At 53.1% G+C, this 20,162-nt stretch overlaps 1 protein-coding gene across 2 annotated transcripts; it reads right to left on the reverse strand.

The window, feature by feature from the left end:
* Positions 1-382: 382 nt before the first annotated feature.
* On the reverse strand, positions 383-16,896 carry SPI1 (Spi-1 proto-oncogene). Of its 2 annotated transcripts, none has more exons than XM_065882119.1 (5): positions 16,617-16,896; positions 14,173-14,269; positions 2,391-2,578; positions 1,478-1,640; positions 383-1,096 (listed from the first exon to the last, which is right to left on the reverse strand). In XM_065882119.1, the coding sequence occupies exons 1-5, from the start codon at positions 16,659-16,661 to the stop codon at positions 777-779; spliced, it is 813 nt and encodes a 270-aa protein (XP_065738191.1). In that variant the 5' UTR covers positions 16,662-16,896; the 3' UTR covers positions 383-776. The 2 variants fall into 2 exon arrangements, with proteins under 2 accessions (XP_065738191.1, XP_065738190.1); XM_065882118.1 differs by having other exon boundaries at positions 14,173-14,272; positions 16,617-16,838.
* Between the last annotated feature and the right edge of the window lie 3,266 nt (positions 16,897-20,162).

Raw genomic sequence — 20,162 nt, forward strand, 5'->3', positions numbered from 1 at the left:
ACACGCAGGCTCAGTGGCCATGGCTCACGGGCCCAGCCGCTCCGTGGCATGTGGGATCTTCCCAGACCGGGGCACGAACCCGTGTCCCCTGCATTGGCAGGCGGACTCTCAACCACTGCGCCACCAGGGAAGCCGCAGAGGGCTTTTTAATGATTTATTCCTCTAAGAACAACTGAGGATTCGTTCTTTCCACCGGCTCTGACTCCTAGTCAGGCACGAAGTGTCACCTTTCCTCACGTCCCCAGCAACCAGCATTGGGTAGTATCCTTGGTAAATGCCCGACGGACAGATGAGAAAAAGAGAGATCAGATGGGGGGGGGCGGCGGGAGCAGACAAGGTGCACAAAAAATTTTAGAAGAGACTCTCTGTGCCGCAAGAGGACTCACTGAGAATAACTTTAATAACTGGTATTCCTGAGGAAGCTGATGGGGGAGAGGTGTGGAGAGAAAGGGATGCTTAAAGAGGAAGGTTCAATTTACACAAATATCATGACTTCGAACTCCCAAGGAAGCACCCCTGGTACTAAGCAAGCTGACCCTTGCTGGGGCCAGACGCCCAGGTGGCTTTCTGGAGCCGGGGCTGGAGTCCTGGTGGGAGGCGAAGCAGGGGTGTGGGCGGGGGCTTGGAGGAGGAGGGGGTGGGCGGGGAGGCGAGGCCTGGCCCGCCCCAGTCCTGCCCCTGGCCCCTGGGAGCTTCCCCCCTGTGTCCGGCCGGGCGGGGGGTTAATGCTATGGCCAGAGGGGAGGCCTGGCGGCCCGGCGGGCTCGGGCCTGGGCTCAGTGGGGCGGGTGGCGCCGCTCGGCCAGGCCCCCGCGGCCCAGCACCTCCCCACTGAACTGGTAGGTGAGCTTCTTCTTGACTTTCTTGACCTCGCCCGTCTTGCCGTAGTTGCGAAGCGCGCGGGCCATCTTCTGGTAGGTCATCTTCTTGCGGTTGCCTTTCTGGATGCCCCAGCGGTGCGCCAGCGCCTCCTTGTGCTTGGACGAGAACTGGAAGGTGCCCTTGTCTTTGTCCACCCACCAGATGCTGTCCTTCATGTCGCCACTGCGCAGCAGGTCCAGCAGGAACTGGTACAGGCGGATCTTCTTCTTGCTGCCTGCGGCCGGAGGTGGTCAGCGCCCACGCGGGGACCCAGTCCGCCTCCCCCTGACGTGGGACCCCCGGGTTGGTCTCTGGGGAAAGGTCACCAGCGAGCATGCACACACCCACTGCCACGCTCGGCCTCGGCACACGTGCTTAGACACGTGCGCGGGGACAGACAGCCCCAGGCGCCCTCATTAAACACACGTGAAGACACATGTCGTCAAACACTCATGCACTCACACACTCACACACACACACCCCCATACACACACACTCAGATCTGTGGCTTGACTGCCGAGTCCGTCGGCCTTGGCCGCGGTGGGTACGGGGCGCACGGACGGACCGGGTCACGGCTGGGCCCAGGCTGGGTCGGGGGTGGGACTGGGCCCCCTACCTGTCTCCCCGTGCAGGAGGCCAGGCCCTGGCTCCAGGCCGTCGGCCTCCCCGTCAGACACCTCCAGTGGGGGGCTCTGCCGCTCGCCCTCCTCCTCATCCGAGCTGGGCTGAGCTGGGGACAGGGAGGGATATGGGAGGCACATCCGGGGCAGGTAGGAGACCTGGAAAGGCGGCGGAAGGAGGGTTGAGGTCACTGAGGGGCAGTTCAAAGCTCAGGGCTGCCAGGTCGGGGTCGGCTGCGTGAGAGAAGAGGGGGTGCTGGCGCGGGGCAGAGGGATTTGGGAGAAGGCTGGGCACCCTGAAGGTCAGGCGGGGTCACCCCACACAGGGGGCAAGTTATGGGGAAAAGGGGCCCCTGAATTCCCACCCATCTCCCTGGTTCGGGGCGGCGTGGCCCGGGGAAGGAAGCGCACGGACCGGCCGCAGCCCTGCGGGGAGGAGGCGCTGGAGAGTCAGGCACTGGAGCGAATGGGGTTGTGTAGGCGAGTGGCAAGGGCGCCAAGAGGCGGTGGAGGTCCGTGAGGGTCGTAAAGGTCAGTGGAGGTCACTGACTGGGGTTAGGGTCGCTGGGGAGGAGGAGGGGCCGTAGAGGTCAGTGGAGGTCAGGGTGCAGGGACTTGGGTGCCGGATCCGTGAGGGGTCAGCGAATGGGGCTCGGGAGGTGCCCAGGGCCGGGCCTTCAGGCTCGGGAGGATCAGTGGGGACGCGGGGATTATTGCGGGGAGATAAGGGGTGTGGGGTCACGGGGTCAGTCGGGGGGTCAGGAGGCGGCCGTTGGGGCTCTGGCCGCCGTTGGTGCTGTGAGGCAGGAAGCCAAGTTGAGTAAGAGCCCGCGTCAGCTTCCTGCGAAGCGCCGGCCTCACCGCAGGCTGCGGGCTGGGCCGGGCCGGGCCGGGTGGCCCCGCACGCACCTGGTGGCCAAGGCTGGCGTGGGTGGGCGCCATGGGTGTGTCGAGCACGTGCATCTGCTCCAGCTCCATGTGGCGGTAGAGCTGCTGCAGCTGTGGGGCCTGCACGCTCTGGAGCTCCGTGAAGTGGTTCTCGGGGAAGGTCTCGAACTCGCTGTGCATGTGGTGCGGGTGGAAGTCCCAGTAATGGTCTGGGGGGCAGGGCAGGAAAGGCTTATGCTAATTAAAGAATAATAACGCCAGGCCCCTGTCACCGTGTAATAATCGCCACGGACCAGGCTGGACGGCAAGGTGACATTAGTCATCTCACGCCCCCCCCTGCTGGTTTCCGACCCCCATTCTATAGATGAGGCTACTGAGGTTTGGAGGGGCTACATAGCACGCCTGCCGTCAAAGGCCTCATCAGTGGCAGAGCTGGGCCCCAGGTCCGAGGCAAAGGCTGTGTTCTCAACAACCGTTCTACCCTGCCACGCATGCGATCACAAGGACGCAGGCTTTTGAGCCAAAGAGTCCGAATCCTGGCTCTGCCGTTTACTTTGTGTGTGACCTCAAACGCGTGCATGGACCTCTCTGGCCTCCGTTGACTCACCTATAAAGTGGGGATAATAGTTACCGGGAGGATACAAATGAGTTCACAGTTGTAAAACCTCCTAGGCCCAGAGCCGGCCCTTGGGGAATGTTGAGTCCCCTCTCCTCCCCTTAAGACCCAGCAGCGGTCCCTGAGCTGACTGGCTGCCCACCGTCACAGCTCACAGCCTTGTCACATGGCCAAGGTGTGACTGCAAAGTCACAGGGCTGACATTCCTCACACGCCAGAACTTGTCTGGGCTCCCGGTGCTGCCCCCTCAAGGCCATGTCCTTGGGCAGCTCCACCTGTGTTCCAGCAACGATGCGGGGACCCGAGGCTTTCCCAGAAACTCCCTGGTGGGTGCTTTCAGAGTCTGCGGTAGGGTGGCTTTGAGTTTGGGGAATAGCTACGTGCCACTGGGAGCCCTGCCTGGGACTGGAGCCGGCCTTCAACACGGTTTCTCTGGGCACCATTTCCAGGAACAAAAACTGCCACATGTCTGAGGACTTCCTGGGGTCCAAAAGAAGATGTGGTGATAAAGTGACAAGAGGGATTTTCTCGTGTGTCCAAAGAGGGAGTGTACAGGGTGCTAAGCCAGGTTGGTGTCTCCAGGACAAACACAGGGCCCCGTAGGGGGACCATCACCTGCCGTGTGTGTGTGTGTGTGTGTGTGTGTGTGTGTGTGTGTGTGTGTGTGTGTATGTGTGTGTGTGTGTCTTTCTGTTTCTTTCTCACAAACACATACTCACACATCCCTAAGAAATGACATGTGTTGTTTTGGCTCTGCACTGGTTATCAGAAGACTCGCTTTCGAATCTTGCTCTGTGGTGGCTTTGCTGTGTGACCCTGGACAAGACATTTTATCTCCCTGAGCCTCTGATTCCCCACTGCAAAAGTCAGAGACCCAACTGAGTGGTTACTGAGGTCCAGTCCACGTGTGGAATCATTTGAACCCACAATCCAGGCTCCCACCTCCGTGAAGCCACATGGCATAGGAGAGAGAAAGTACATGATTTGGCCAGAGCTGGGTTCGAATCCTGGCTCTGCCACTTAGCCCTTAGCGACACCGGGCAGGTCATTCCAATTCTCTATGCCTGTTGCCTCAGTTGCGAGATGGAGCTAATAACTACACCCATCTCATAGGCTTGCTGTGAGGATTAAATGAGCTAATGCCCGCAAAGCACTTAGAACAGAACGTGACACAAAAGAAGACTCGGTAAAACGTTAACTATCATCATCATTAATTAGTATCATTAATGTTTAATGCTCGCTTTAGAGAGCCTAAATCAGCACTTGAGCAAACAGCAGATGCTTTAATATGTGTGAGTTCCTCATCTTCCCTTGCTCCCTGCTACCTTAGTCTGTGGCCCAGAGAAATAGTTTGAGGGCCCTGGCTGTCACTTTCTCCCAGAGGCTGGAGTTGGGGGCCCAGCACTGCACCGAGGGCAGGGACTGGTTTTGTTCGCTTCTGTATTCCCAGTGCCTAGACGCAGTAGGCACTGAACAAACATTTATGGAATGAATGAATGAATGAATGAGTGAATCCTATCCTCTTAAGAACTCTGACTCTCCTTCAGAAAATTATCCAAATCTGAAGGGAAAACAAAACACAGCAACATTGAATTTGTACTTTCATCTTGCCGTGAGTTAACAAGACCCAGAAATTCTCCACTTGCTTTGGGAGGGTTGGCTTTGTCTTTTAGCGAGGGGCTCTTTGGGGCCCTGGGTTTTGGTGAGTGGATCCAGGTTCCTCTTTAGCTGTAGAGCTGCCCTCCGGCCCCGCTCCTGGCCCTTCCCATTTTTGCCTTCTCCTGCCCAGGCTGAAGTGCCCAGATCGTTATAGGATGCCGTGTCCTGCCCACCAACCCCACGTGCTCACACCTACCCCAGTTCCGGGTTGGGGAGCCCCTGTGTTCTGTCTTTCTCTCCTGCTCCCCACTTCTGTTCTAGCTCCTCCTGAGACCCATGGGCTCACTCTGGTGGGCCCAGCCTGAGGCCAGCACTTTCCATAGCAGGTCTCAGTACACCCTCATCAGAGTCACTTTGGGGGCTGGAAAAGCCCCAGCCCACTGGAGACCCACGGAATCATCAGCGCCAACAGGAGACCCGGGAATCTGGCCTTTAAGAGGATCCTAAAGAGGTTCCTTGGCTCACTGAGGCTCTGGAACCCTGCCCCAGGGTCCCCTGAAAGCTGCAACAGAGACTCTTGGGCTACAATTAAGGTTTCAAAAAGCCCAACGGAAACCTTGCCTTTACCCTTGATTTGAGGGCTTAGGCATTTATGTAATAAATGCTGTCTGTTTGGTAGGCCGAGACGTTCCAAGGATGAGGCCCTCTGAAGGAACACAATGCCAGGAGTCCATCCTAATGCAAAGGTCAGCACTCCTGGGCTCTTTGGACCTCATTTCTGGATGACTGTTCAGGAATGCATTGCTTTATCCCTTTTTGTCACTTCAAGAGGTCACCCGGACTATCCTGCAACTTCTGCCCCTTTAGCATGAACTCTGCTCCTCAAAAGAATATAGTGTGCTTTGCATATCTGGAGGTAGCTCTGGACCCTCCCTTCTACAGCCTGTTAGGCACCCAACACGTACTAGGCCTCAATCAATATTTGATTAAGTGACCAATAAATGTTAACTTTTAATGTGTTTTTTATGTACCAGGCACTATGCTAAGTACTTAATCCACATTATCTCATTTAATTCTCACCTTAGCTCTGACAAGGTGGCCACTATAGTATGATCTTCCTTTTGCATATGAGGAATCTGTGACTCAAAGACATTAAGTTCCTTGTCCACAGACAGTCATTGGTAGAGTCAGGATCCAAACCCACCTATGTATGAGTCCAGGAACTAGACTCTTACCACTATGCCATACCACCTCTCAGGAAAAAGACTGCTAAGGAAAGCTTTAAGTAAGGCCCTTGGTGACAGAGAGAATTTACAGGCTGCTCTTATCCATCTGTCTGTCTACCATCATTTACCCCTCATTCATTATTCATCATCCATCCGTCATCCAACATCATCCACCCATCATCCATCCATCCGTCCATCCACCCATCATCCGTCCACCCACCCATCCATCATCCACCCATCATCCACCCACCATCCATCCATCCACCCATCCATCCGTCCTTCCACCCATCCATCCGTCCATCCACCCATCCATCATCCACCCATCCATCCGTCCATCCACCCATCCATCCGTCCTTCCACCCATCCATCCGTCCATCCACCCATCCATCATCCACCCATCATCCATCCATCCACCCATCCATCCGTCCTTCCACCCATCCATCCGTCCATCCACCCATCCATCATCCACCCATCCATCCGTCCATCCACCCATCCATCCGTCCTTCCACCCATCCATCCGTCCTTCCACCCATCCATCATCCATCCATCCATAATCCATCCATCATCCACCCATTCATCATCCATCATTTAATCCATCCATCCATTATCCATCCATCCTTCCTTCCATCCATCATTGTACCTTCATTCATCCAGCCAACAATTACCCATTTACCAAAATCTTTCACTTTCTCCCTGTAACCCAGCTCCCAATCTGGGACCAAAGTCCTGCCCACACATTCCTATTCTAACTCAGTTTTTTGGTGTCACTAATACCTGCATGTCACTAGGACAAAACTAAAATGATATTTAAAACAACCCCCTGCCCCCCTCCCTGCCACACACACAAAATTCAAGACTTAAGTGTCATTCAGTTGACCTTTTCTCCTCAGAGCAGAAACCCCAGCCTGAAGCCAGGGCTCACCCCAGGGAAGGAGAAGTAAGATCAAGATAAGAGAAGGAAGATGAGGAATTAAGAAAGCGAGGGATGAGAAGAAAACCTTCACAGGAAATCACAGACCAGTGGACGAGGGCTCCTTAAGCCCAGCCCTCCTGCAAATTGTTCAGATATGGAAACTGAGGGCCAGAGAGCAGAGAGTTCCGGGTCTCATGTTTCTTGTTACTTTCTACATCGTATCCTAACTATTAAGGTTTTAGTTATTTCCCTTGTTACAAAGATACAGGACCTGTGTTTTATTCACTCTACAGCACCTAGCAATGTGCCTGGCATGTAAAAGATGTTTAGCATACACTTATTAGATGTATAAATCAGCGGGAGATGCGTGGAGGGTTTGGTAGGGGGAAGGAAGAACACTTGGAAAGGTGAATGAATGGATGATTAGATGAATATGTGAATAAATTGGTGGATGGTCTGTTGTATGAAAAGATGAATAAGTGTTTGGAAAGATAGAAGGACAAGAGAAGGGTCATACTTTGGAACTCCATTTCCTTCAACAATCCCACTGCCAGTAGCAAATCCTATCACACCCATTAGGATGGCTACCATCAGAAAACAGAACAACAAGGACCTACTGTATAGTGCAGAGAATTATATTCAATATCTTGTAATAACCTATAATGGAAAAGAATCTGAAGAAGAATAGATATAACTCAGTGAATCGCTTTGTTGTACACCTGAAACGAACACAACATTGTAAATTAACTATACTTCAATTTAAAAAATGGTTAAAAAAACAGAAAATAACAAGTGTTGGCAAGGATGTGGAGAAATGGAATCCCTGTGCAGTGTTGGTAGGAATGTAAAATGGTGCAGCCACTATGGAAAACAGTATGGTGGGTCCTCAAAAAAATTAAAAATAGAATTACCTTATAATCCAACAGTTCCACTTCTGGGTATATATCCCAAAAGAATTGAAAGCAGGATCTCAAAAAGATATTTTTATACCCATGTTCACAGCAGCATTGTTCACAATAGCCAAAAGGTAGAAGCAAGTCCCGTGTCCATCAAGAGATGGATGGATAAACAAAATGTGGTATAAACGTATGATGGAATATCATCCAGCTTTTAAAAGGAAGGAAATTCTGACCTATGCTGCAATGTCGATGAACCTTGAGGATATTATATGCTGAGTAAAATAAGCCAGTCACAAAAAGAAAGATACTGCATGATTCCATGAATATGAGGTAGTTACTGTAGTCAAGTTCATAGACACAGAAAGTAGAATGGTGGTTGCCAGGGTCTGAGGGGAGGGGGCAATGGGGAGTTATTGTCTAATTGGTACAGAGTGTCAGTTTTGCAAGACGAAAAGAGTTCTGGAGATGGATGGTGGTGACGGTTGCACAACACAACAATATGAATGTTTTTAATGCCACTGAACTGTACATTTGAAAATGGTTAAGATAGTAAATTTTACGTTATGTGCATTTTATCACAGTTTAAAAATAATAATAATAAATAGCAAATTCTGTGAGCTCTACCTTCAGAATCTATCCTAAATCTGTCTGCTCCTTTCCTTTTCTTCCTTTTCTTTTTTTTTTTTTGGCCACACTGTGCGGCTTGTGGGATTTTAGTTCCCCGACCAGGGATCGAACCTGGGCTCTCAGCAGCGAGAGCACAGAGTCCTAACCACTGGACCGCCAGGGAAGTCCCTGTCTGCTCCTTTCTGTCTCTCTCGCCACCACCCTTGTCCAAAGCACCGTCATCTCTCGCCTGGATTATTCCAGTGGTTTTCTACTGTGCTTTCCCCCCGTTCCTACTCTTGTCTCCTCTCCATCTACTCTCTACACAGCAGCCAGAGTGATCTTTTTAAAAGCTTATTCAGTGGAACCACTAGGTATTGGGAGAAGATACTGAAAACTTCCAGAGAGACAAAACAAAACCAAACAGAAAAAAAAAAACAAAAACCAAAAAACACCAAAAATGGTTACATTCAAAAAGAGGACATAGAATGACATCAGATTTCCTAAGAAAAACTCTAGTAACCAGAGGACAGTAGAGAAATGCTTTCAATTTCAATGAGAAAAAAATGATTTTCAACTTAGATTTCTGTACACAGCCAAACTACTGTTAATCAAGTGAGAGCATAAAGACACCAGGTAAAACAAACAACAAGAACAAAACCTTACCTCCCATACATCCTTTCTTAGGAGAGTATAATGAGAAGAGTAATAAATCCTTATATAGTGTTCACTGTTCTAAGCATTTAAACTGTAGTAACTCATTCCTTCCTTACAGCAATCCTGTGAAGTAGGTATCATTAAGAAGAAGTTGGGGGCTTCCCTGGTGGCGCAGTGGTTGAGAGTCCGCCTGCCGATGCGGGGGACGCGGGTTCGTGCCCCGGTCTGGGAGGATCCCGCATGCCGCGGAGCGGCTGGGCCCGTGAGCCATGGCCGCTGGGCCTGCGCGTCCGGAGCCTGTCCTCCGCAACGGGAGAGGCCACAACAGTGAGAGGCCCGCGTAACGCATAAAAAAAAAAAAAAAGAAGAAGTTGAAGGACTTCCCTGGTGGTGCAGTGGTTAAGAATCCACCTGCCAATGCAGGGGACATGGGTTCGAGCCCTGGTCCGGGAAGATCCCAGGTGCCGCGGAGCAACTACGCCCGTACGCCACAGCTACTGAGCCTGTGCCCTAGAGCCCGTGAGCCACAACTACTGAGTCCGTGTGCCACAACTACTGAAGCCTGTGCGCCTAGAGCCGGAGCTCCACAACAAGAGAAGCCACCGGAATGAGAAGCCTGGCCACCACAATGAAGAGTAGCCCCCCTCACGGCAACTAGAGAAAGCCCACGCCCAGCAACGAAGACCCAACCCAGCCAAAAATAAATAAATAAATTTATAAAAAGAAAGAAGAAGTTGAGGCACAGAGGGGTGAGATGTCTTGCCCAAGGTCACCCCACCCAGTAGTGAGGAGTTGGGGTGTGACTCCCAGCAGCCTGATTGCAGCGTGAGGGCTCCATATCCCTGCTACACTGACCCTCAGAAACACAGCGACGAGAAAGTACAGGTAATCAAAGTACGCCATGTGGCTCAGCTGTGAGTAATATTCACATGGTCCTAATAACGGAAAATTCAGATACTGATTTAACAAAAGTTAGAATACAGAGGAAGACAAACACTGTATGATCTCACTTACAGGTGGAATCTAAAAAAAAGCTAAATTCAGAAAAAGAGATCAGATTTGTGGTTGCCAGAAGTAGTGGTGGGGAGAGGGACAGGGGAAATTGGGTGATGGTGGTCTAAGGTACAAAATTCCAGGTGTAAGATAAATAAGTCCTGGGGATGTTATGTACACGATGACTATAGTTAACACTGCTGTGTGGCAACTTCGAAAGTCAAGAGAGTTTTGCCTAAAAGTTCTCATTACAAGGGGAAAAAAATTCTTTTGTAAGTATATGAGGTGATGAATGTTAACTAAACTTATGTGGTAATCATTTCACAATGTACACGTGTGTGAGGTCACTATGCTGTCACACCTTAAACTTATACACTTATGTTGTATGCCCATTACAGCAATAAAATGAAAAGGAAGGGAAAAAGTTACTATAAGTATCTTGGTATATGTGGAGAAGTGTGAGTGTGAGTGTGTGTGTGTGTGTTATAAATACCTAGAAAGTCAAGTTCTCATCTTTCATAGTACAAGTGAACAGATGCCTCAAAGTAAAAAATCAAGCTAGATTCATCTCCACCTAGCATATAGAAAGTACTCAATAAATGTATGTGAATGAATAAATAAATGCTGTTCTAAGTCTCTATTTCAAATCTTCATATATACACTTACATAGCCCTGTAATAGAAAGACTGGAGAAATAGCTTTTACCTACCTCTGGTTGCTATGTGTGCCATGGAGGAGTGACTATGATAAGTTTATGTAAAAAGTAGCAGATCGCAGAACAGTATGATACTACAGTCCACTTTTGAACGGATAGAACATGCACATGTGGACGTATACACTTACAAACATACAGGATTATACATGTCAAATAAAATATCTGCAAGGATAGACCAAAGTGCTGTCAGGGAAGAATAAGAACGGGAAGAGGCTAATATGTCACTTGCTATGCTGTTGTATTTTTAAATTGTTTGCAATGGGTATTTCTTGTTTTAATAATTAAAATTAAACACTTACAATTTATTTAGATTTTTACCACACACACACACACACACACACACACACACAAAGATTATTCAGATCACGTCATTTCGCTGCTCAGAACCCTCCAGTGGCTTCCCATTAGATGCAGGATAAAACCCAAACTTCTGCCATGGCCATCACGCCCTGGGTGATCTGCCCCCTGCAGACCCCTCTGGCTTCATTTTGTTTCTGCCCCCCTGTGCTCACCGGCCACTCTGGTCCCCGGGGGAGGTCCCTCCTACTCTTGCACCTGCTGTTCTTTCTCCCTAGAACACCTGTCCTTACCTGCCTTGACATTCATGTTCCTTCCCTGCACTCAGATTTCCACTCAGCTGCCACCCCCTCAGAGGCCTTCCTTGACCACCCAGTTAAAGTGTCCCCCACCTAGACACTCCGAATCACGTTACTCTACTTTCCATAGGACTTATTAGTACATGTCTGTTAGTTTGATTTTTCACTGTCTCTCTCCCTCACTGGACTGTAAGCTCTACAAGGGCAGTGGCCTTGCCTGGCCTGCTCATCATGGAACCTTCAGTGCCTAGAACAGTTTCTGGCAAATGGCATATAATCAGAGGTTATTTGGTGGATGGACAAATGAGGGGATGAGTGGACAAGTGGATTGGACAATAAGTGTTGGAAGGATGGGTGGGTGGCTGGTGGGTGGGAGGGGAGTGGATGGATGGATGAGTGGGTGCCTGGCTGGCTGTCATCTGGGCCGTTGGAAAATGACCCACTTGATCTGTCACAGAACCTTCTGTGCTTCTCTACTCTCTCAGCTGCTTCATCCCTTCCGCCTGGGGGATTCAGTAAAGCTAACATACTATGTCCTGAAAGTTTACTGGGCCTTGTACTCAGTATATTACCTCATATATTATATGTGTTAACCTCATTTAATCATTGCAACTCTGTGGAGTGTTTTCATGCCCTCGGTTTTATAGATGAAGAAACAGGGGCTTAGAGGGGTTAAGTCACTTGCTCCAAGGTTACACACTAGTAAGTGATGGAGCCAGGACTAGACCCAGGTCTGGCTCCAGTGCCTTTCCACTGAGCCTCAGCACCTAAAAATACAGATGCAGAGGACATGCAGGAACAGGTGGAAGAATGTGCAGGTGTCTCTACTCTTGAGTCTTCAGAGAATACCTTGCAACAGATATTAAGAAGGGACAGAACAGATGGCCCAGTTGGCCGTGATGGCAGGGATGTGGCAGGGAGGCGGGGGTTGTGAATAGGGACCAGAACACCTGGGCACACTGGAGGAGTCTATGAAGGGTTTGGGTCTGAAGGACCCAAATGGGGAGCTCACACATCCAATTAGGAGTCATTCCTAGAGCCCCACCCCAGATATAAGGGATCTGCCTGATCACTGAGCCAGGAAAGCACTGGCTTTCTCTAAAGGGCTCACTCCATCAGCCCACCCCAGGCCTAGCTGCTTTCTAGATATATAAACCCATAGCACACCCATATCACAGAAGGAGAAAATGAGGCTTCAATAGACCCAAAAGAAATGCACCCAAACCCAGTGAAACCGCGAAGGGGGTCAGGCCAGAGGAGAAAGGATCCCTAATGCTGGAAGGGGTCAGTCAGAAGTAGCCCTGAGCTTGCTGGGACCCGAGCTGTCCTGCTGCCTGAAGCCACCAGGGGGCGCGAGTCCCCAAACAGGGACTTTCTCTGGTCCCAAGCTGCTTGGTGGTAGGGTGTGTGCGCAGGTCTCTGGATCAGGGAGACCCAGCCCTTGACCCTGGCAGCGGGGGGATCTGGGGATAGAGTTGGATGAGGGACACTCTCTAAATTGTCTGGATTTTCCACAAAGAGGGTGCATTTCTTGCAGAATTATAAACAAGCTTAAACGGATGAGAAAAAGGGTATTTTTAAAGACTTTCTAGCCCTAGAGCTCTGAAAGAAGCCTGTGTGTTCCCATATATGACCTTGAAGTACATCCACCACCTACTCCCAAGACACGGCTTCTAGGTATAGTCTTTATAGTAGTTGTCAGGTGTGAGTTCCAGTTGAAACTGTTCGCAAGTTTTGGCATCTGGATGTGAGGGCCCTAAATAAGGACTCACCGCAAATGGCATCTCTGGGTGTGGCCATCAGGTTTAAACGGCCATAGATGTGCCAGCAGAATGGAGGTGTGAATGGCTCCCAGGTGTGGCCCTCAGGTGTGAAACCTTCCTCAGCTGTGGCACATAGCACGCCTGTCCCTCTGGGACTGCAGAAACCCCAGTGTCTGGCCTGCCCAGGTCTCAGACCCCCCGAAGAATCCTCCAGTGAAGACCCGTTAACTGGGCCACCTGGCCTTTGGTTCAGAGATGTCTCATCACTATACCAAGATCCACCTCAGGTAACCTCTCTTATCTCCCTGCCCAGGTCCCAGGCGTTGAAGGCCTCTCTCTCCTCCCCTGAATTTGCTTCAGGATCAAGCCTGGGCCTTGGGGGAGCACAGTTAGGCCCAGATGGAAAACGCCCCTGGCCCAGGCCCCATCCTCGCCCCCACCCCGAACAGACTGGGGTCTTCAGCCCCTACTGAATGAGGGAGTCCTCAGAGCCTTTCCTTCAGCTCAGCAGCTCTCACATAGGAGAGGTTCTGCCCGCCCCCCCCCCCAGGGGACACTTGGCAATGCCGGAGACATTTTTCGTTGTCGTGATTGGCAGTACTGCTGGCATCTAGTGGGTGGAAGCCAGGGATGCTGCCAGATATCTTACAATGCACAAGACAGGCCTCACAACATAGCATTATCCAGCCCAAATGTCAATAGACAAATTCTGCTAGCCACACACAGCAGGGAGCGGGGCTGCCCCAGCAAGGAGATGAGGGGGTAGTGTGTGTATGTGAGACAAGAACGGAGAGGAAGATGGGGGAATTGGGGGAGGGGAAGGAGAAAAAGCACTGGACCTGGAGCAGACCGATAGAGCTGGATCCCACTGACCGGCTGTGCCACCTTGTACAAGTCCCGTAGCCGCTCAGCTTGTTTCCTCGTGTGTAAAAATGCCAAAAGGGTTGGACAAGAAGATAAATGTGGAAGAAGCTAACCCGTGCCTGGATACACCAAGGATGCTCCATAAATGCAGGCTGGGGGTGTGGGGTGTTGAGAAGCAGGAGTGTCGGGGGTCAGGATAGTGAATTCACATCCCCAAGAGCTAACTGGATCTGATTCTCAGAGTTCCAAAGAAGCCCTGGGAATGAGGCTTCTTTCCCTTCTCCCCGGAACCCAGCCGTGCTTGGGCGCGCAGGCCAGGCTGGGGAAGTGGGGCTGGGCCGGGGCCCGGTACTCACCGCTGTGGCTCTCTCCATCACTGCTGAGATAGGGGTAATACTCGTGCGTTTGGCGTTGGTAGAGATCCGTGTCATAGGGAACTAGATCTTCTGATGGCTGCTGAGAGAGGAGGGTGTCAGGGCTGGGAATGTGGCCGGGAGACCGTCTGTATCAGGCTTACAGCCCTCTCTCTGCTTGGAACTGGGAGAGGCCACAGAGAGTGGAAGAGGGGGACCCAGGGGAGCAAAAGCCTTGGCTCCTGCAGAAAGGGGGTGACAGGGACCCTGGAGGTCAGAGGTCAAAAGAGGACCAGGTCTGAGAGGACAGCCCAGCTGCTCCCCGTCACCTCACACTCATACTCACATTCCAGCGTGTGACCGGATCCCAGCCTCACACACGCACCCTCTCACGGTCACACTGATATGCCTACACCCCCCAAACACATACATACTCCCCGTGACACACTTCTACCCACACTCCCACATGCGAACTCTCACCCCCTCGTCCACTCACAGCCCTCACACTCGCTCTCGGGGGCACTCACACTTACACACGCTTGTCGTCACACACACACACCCCATTATGCACCCACCTGTAGGCACACGCAGCGTCGCCGGGATTAACGCACATATCCACCCACTTGCCTACCAGTGCATTAACCTACACACTCATACCCACACCCTTCCTCGGTCACTCTCACTCCACCTACACACTCACCCCACGGCACACACGCTTGTCCTCCTGCTACAGCCCCACCCTGACACCCACACTCTCTCTTAGCCGGTGCCCAGGGCCACCACCATTAGCAGTGGCCGTTCACACTGATGGATTTTACAGGACTCACCCAGGCAGGGGCAGGTTTGGGGGCCTCTCCGTCCTCCCCCCTCCTCCTGACACCCTCCCTGGGATGCTCCCTGGTCTTCCTCCCCCCCACCCACCTCACTGGCATAGGGAATGCACACCCGGAGGCTTCCCAGCAGTCATCAGGCCTTTCCTCCCCCACACAGTGTGTGCCCGAGGATTGCACAACAGTAACTCCGGCCCTCAGGGCTTGGTTCAGCAACCAGGGCTGCCTTGGTAGCCCACCCTCCAAGAACCCACTCTGAGTAGCCCCTGGGCTGGGGCGAGGTGTGGGAGCCCAAGGGGATGTGCCTCCTGCCCCGCTCTAGCTGGAGTTCAGGGATTCAGAGGTCAAGGGTCAGAGACAGGGGGGCCGAACCCCAGGGCCTGTGGCTTTCTGGAGGCAGAGCTGGCTCTCCTCGGGACCACCTCTGTCACCACTGCCGGCCCCCAGGTCGGGGGAGGGTGGGCCAGGGCCAGGTGCCGACGGGCTGGCTGGTTCTGAGTCCGGCCCAGGGAGGAGCCTGGCACTGGGCTTGGAGGCAGCGCAACCCCACAGCGGCATGTCAAGCCCGGGGTGCCTCCCCCAGGCTCTGAGGCCCGACTGGGGTGGGGCGGGGGGAAGGGAGCTGCCTCCAGGCCGGGAAAGCTGAGTCAGGTGGGCAGGTCCTGCCAAGCCCTTCCCGTCTCCCCCCAGGGCTCCCCACCCCTGCTGAGTTGGGACAGGGTGGGAAAAGGGAGAGGGGTCCTCTCAGAGGGCCCGGGTCTGACACCTGCCAAAGGCTGCAACTGTCACTGAGGGCAGCAGCAGAGGGGGTCTGCCCCAGACGGCTGCCCTTCCCTCCCCGGGGTCCCCCGGGACTCCTGCTTCTTCACCTCCAGCCTCAGCCCTGCCCCCACTCCAGGCTCCCCCCTTGACCTCCCCCAGCTCCCACCCCAGCCCCAATCTCAGCCCCGGGGTGTCCCCAGCACCAGCCCCTGCCCTCCACTCCCTGATCCCCAGCCAGAGCCCACCCCTAACTGCGTGGCTAGTCTCTGCTCCCCTCACTGCTCCGGCCCAGTGCCTGCCCCGACCCCTGCCTCTGCCACTCAGGGCCCAGGGCCCAGGGCCCAAGCCCCAGACCCTTGGGTCAACAACCGTGTCCTCTGTACCAGGCCCCAGGCTGGCTGGTGGGGACCCAGGCTTAAGGCAGCCTCAGTCTCCAGAAGCACCCAGGCCACCTCTGGCCTCTTGCCGCCTGCCCTCAAGTCTGTACCGTCCTGGGGACTGGCATCCCCCCCCACACCAGTCTCCCCATTTCCTCTGCCACCACCTCCCTGCCGCCACCCTCACCATCCTCAGCCCAGCACCCTGCCGTGGAGCTCCGGCCTGCCACCCAAGCCCCATCTATAAATAACCGTTCAGGCCCCACCGATCACAGCTCCACCATGGGCTCAGCCCTCAGCCCGCCAGGGCACGCTCTGAGAAAGCCAATGGCCCCCTTGCTGGGTCTCAGGCCGGGAGCTCCAGGGAGGAAACACCAACTTCCCACTGATAGTGGGAGGGCAGCCGGCGGGCTGGCAGGCAGGCGGGTGGGCGTCCGAGGGCCACAGGTTGGGCTGGTGGAGGAGCCCCAATACTCACAGGGGGGACGAGGGGAAACCCTTCCATTTTGCACGCCTGTAACATCCAGCCGAGCTCCGAGCCGGTCCGGTCCCCTGCCTCGGTGGGGGCCAGTGCGGAGCCCCTGGGGATGGGGCGCCCCGTCGGGGGCTGGACGGACTCAGGGCGGGTACAGGGCTCAGGCCTGCCCCTTGAGCTACAGGAGCCCTGGGTGAGCCCCCTCCCTTGACATTGCAGGGCCAGCGCAAGTTCCTGATTTTATCGAAGGCCTGCCGCTGGGAGATAGTCCCCTTGGGGTGACATCACCACCCCAGCCCGTTTGCATAAATCTCTTGCGCTACAGGAAGTCTCTGGCCGGCTGGGGCAGGTGGTGCTCCAGGGGCTGGCCTGGGAGGCCATGGGGGCCAGGCCCCCTGCCCAGAGGAAGCTGGGACTGTGAGGGGCGGCCTTGAGGGCTAGGGTGGGAGGAAGAGTGGGAGGGAGGAAGGCTGCCTCCACCACCGGAGGCCTTTCCTGCGCCTGGGCCCTGCAGAGGCTCTCTAACCTCTAACCCCTAACCCCACAAATACCTGCTTCTCTTGAGACCCCGATGTGGCCAACAGTCACTTCCTTGGGGTCAGAGCTGTTAAGGGTGGGTGGCCTCTTGCGGTCTCTGCTTTCTGGGGTCAGCCTGGTTGTCTGAGGGCTCTGATCCAGCAGCGTGCCAGGCCTGGCTCTTCCTGGGCCCGTAGGACCCCAACCCCTGGGTTCTATCCAGCCTGGGGCTGGGCTCCCGGGCAGGGTCCTCAGCAAAGCGCTGCTTTCCCCTTCCCTCCACCAGCTTCCCTTCCACCAGAAGGGTTCTTACACCCTCCCCTCCCAGCTTCCTAAGGACCACCGCTTCTTCCAAATCCCTAGGTGCTCTACTCCCAGCCTAGATTTCTCAGTGTCCCCTCCCCTTAACAATGCCTTAATATCAATCTAGTCTTCCAAGTTTACAAATTTTTCCTGTCTGTCCATCCATTCATCTATTTTCCCATCCATTTGTTTATCTGTCTGTCTGTCGATCCATCTATCCACCCACAAAGCCAGTCATACATTTGTCTACCAGTTTATCCAACTGTGCATTCATTCATCCATTTATCTGTTAGTCTGTCATCCACCCACCCATTTGTTTATCTACTTGTCCAAGTAGCCATCTATATGTTCATATATCAGCCCATCCATCTGTTATTCACCCACATTTCCATCTGTTTATCCACCTGATGTTCAGCTATCAATCTGTTCATCCATTGGTCCTTTTCATCCCCCTATCCATCCATCCACTCATCCATCCATCCATCCATCCATCCATCCATCCACTCATCCATCCATCCATCCATCCATCCATCCACTTATCCATCCATCCATTCATCCATCCATCCATCCATGTATCCTGCCAATATTAATTGAGTTCCAGGCTTTATGCTGAGTGCTGGGAGAAGAGAAAGATACTGGACAAGATCCCTGCCTTCAGGGAATTCCTGATCTAGTCTGGAGGGCAGAAGGATGAATAGAGACATTTTTTGATCCATTGATCTCTGGTGAGTCCTCTTCTCTTGGGGAAGAACTTCTTGAGCCTTCAGTTTCCTCCCCTGTGTAGTCTAACCCTTTGCTTTATATCCCCTTCCCACTAAGACTAGCCAGCCTCCTTCCTGTCAGTGGAATCCCAGATGCCCAAGTGTTTCTTTACTTGCAGCAAAGACCAGGGATTCACAGGTATGGGTTCGCCATTAGATCTATTTCACCTACATCTTCACTGATTTTTTGCATCCACACTTGGGACTCTCCAAGGGGTCCACATCACTGGTCCTCAGGACTCCCTAGGTACCTGACCAAGGTTCCTCCCCAAGAGGAGGGGAGAGGCAGGCTGACTTGGCATCAGCTCCATCCCTGTCCCCACTTTCCCATCAAGAAGGTCTAGGGACTTCCCTGGTGGCGCAGTGGTTAAGAATCTGCCTGCCAATGCAGGGGACACTGGTTCAAGCCCTGGTCTGGGAAGATCCCACATGCCACAGAGCAACTAGGCCCGTGCGCCACAACTACTGAGCCTGCGCTCTAGAGCCCACGAGTGACAACTGCTGAGCCCACATGCCACAACTACTGAAGCCCACGTGCCACAACTACTGAAGCCCATGGGCCTAGAGCCCGTGCTCCGCAACAAGAGAAGCCACTGCAATGAGAAGCCCGCGCACTGCAACGAAGAGTAGCCCCCACTCGCCACAACCAGAGAAAGCCCTTGCACAGCAACGAAGACCCAACACAACCAAAGATAAAATAAATTAATTTAAAAAAAAAAGAAAAAGAAGGCCTAGTCCCAGCTGACTGGCTGTGTGTGGGGATGGCTCTACTGCATGAGAACCAGGTCTTGCTTGATGTGTTCATTCGTTCTTTCATTCATTCATTCTTATCTTGGTTTGTTTCGTTTATATGCTTATTTATCTACTTATTCATTCATTTAATCTTTTTTTTAAATTTTATTTATTTATTTATTTATTTTTGGCTGCACTGGGTCTTCATTGCTGTGCGCGGGCTCTAGGTGCGTGGGCTTCGGTAGTTGTGACACGTGGGCTCGGTAGTTGTGGCACATGGGCTCAGTTGCTCCGCGGCATGTGGGATCTTCCCGGACCAGGGCTCAAACCCCTGTCCCCTGCATTGGCAGGCGGATTCTTAACTGCTGCGCCACCAGGGAAGCCCCTAATCACTAACTTTTTATTGAGGGTTTCCCATGTGCTGGCCTGGCAAGGGGACACAGACATGAAGGAAGCATGCCCTGGGCCTCCAGGAGCTCACAGGCCTGCAGAGAGAACACACATGTGTGCAGACGGCATGGTCCTTCTGGGAGGCAGGGGCACAAGAGGTGCCAGGTGCATTAGTGACCAGTTAATCAGGTCAGGGCCACAGGTAGGAAAGCGTGTGAGGGAGAGAGCATGTCCGGCTGAGGGACCAGCCTGAGCAAAGGCAAGGAGTTGGGAGAGAACAAGGGAACAGTGCGCTTCCCACCTTGTGGCCGGAAGCAAGACAGGGCAGGAAGGCAAAGAGCCTTGAGTCCCAAGCCCAAGAGCCCGGTGGGTATCCAGGGGGGACTGCGGAGCCTTTGCTGGTTATAAGCAGGGAGTGTGGTGCTGCCCTCCGTGGACACAGGGAGCAGACCAGGTCGGCTCTGTGTTCCTGAGCCCTAAGTCTCAAGGGGCCTCAGGAGAAGAAAGAGATTCCACTGTCCCAAGTCTGGCCAAGCCCAAGGGGCCTGGGTAAGGAAACCCATAAAAGGCCCAGGACCCCAAATCTATGGAAATGGGCAGAACCGACTCCCACTTTCTGTGCAGCTCCAGCATCCTGTGTCCATTCACACAGCAAGTCCTTCCCATCCTTCCTCCCACTGCCCCTCCTGCCAAAGTGCACCAGAGGTCTCTTCCCGAAATTCGAACTCCTAGGGACCTGATGTTATCCTAAGCCTTTGGAATAGTAGGACCCAGATTCTAAGCAATTCTGAGCAGAGCCGAGAAGGTTTGATAATCCACAGCCCCAGGGCTAACAGCTCCTTAAAAA

Source organism: Phocoena phocoena, chromosome 8 (assembly GCF_963924675.1).
Source record: "Phocoena phocoena chromosome 8, mPhoPho1.1, whole genome shotgun sequence".
Lineage (NCBI taxonomy): Eukaryota > Metazoa > Chordata > Mammalia > Artiodactyla > Phocoenidae > Phocoena > Phocoena phocoena.

Coding starts and splice junctions, on each gene's coding strand:
- SPI1 (XM_065882118.1), bottom strand. CDS start 16,661: ATGTTACAGGCGTGCAAAATGGAAGGGTTTCCCCTCGTCCCCCCT. Junction 14,273..16,616: donor GGTTTCCCCTCGTCCCCCCT/GTGAGTATTGGG, acceptor CTCCTCTCTCAG/CAGCCATCAGAAGATCTAGT. Junction 1,641..2,390: donor ACGCCAGCCTTGGCCACCAG/GTGCGTGCGGGG, acceptor CCGCCTTTCCAG/GTCTCCTACCTGCCCCGGAT.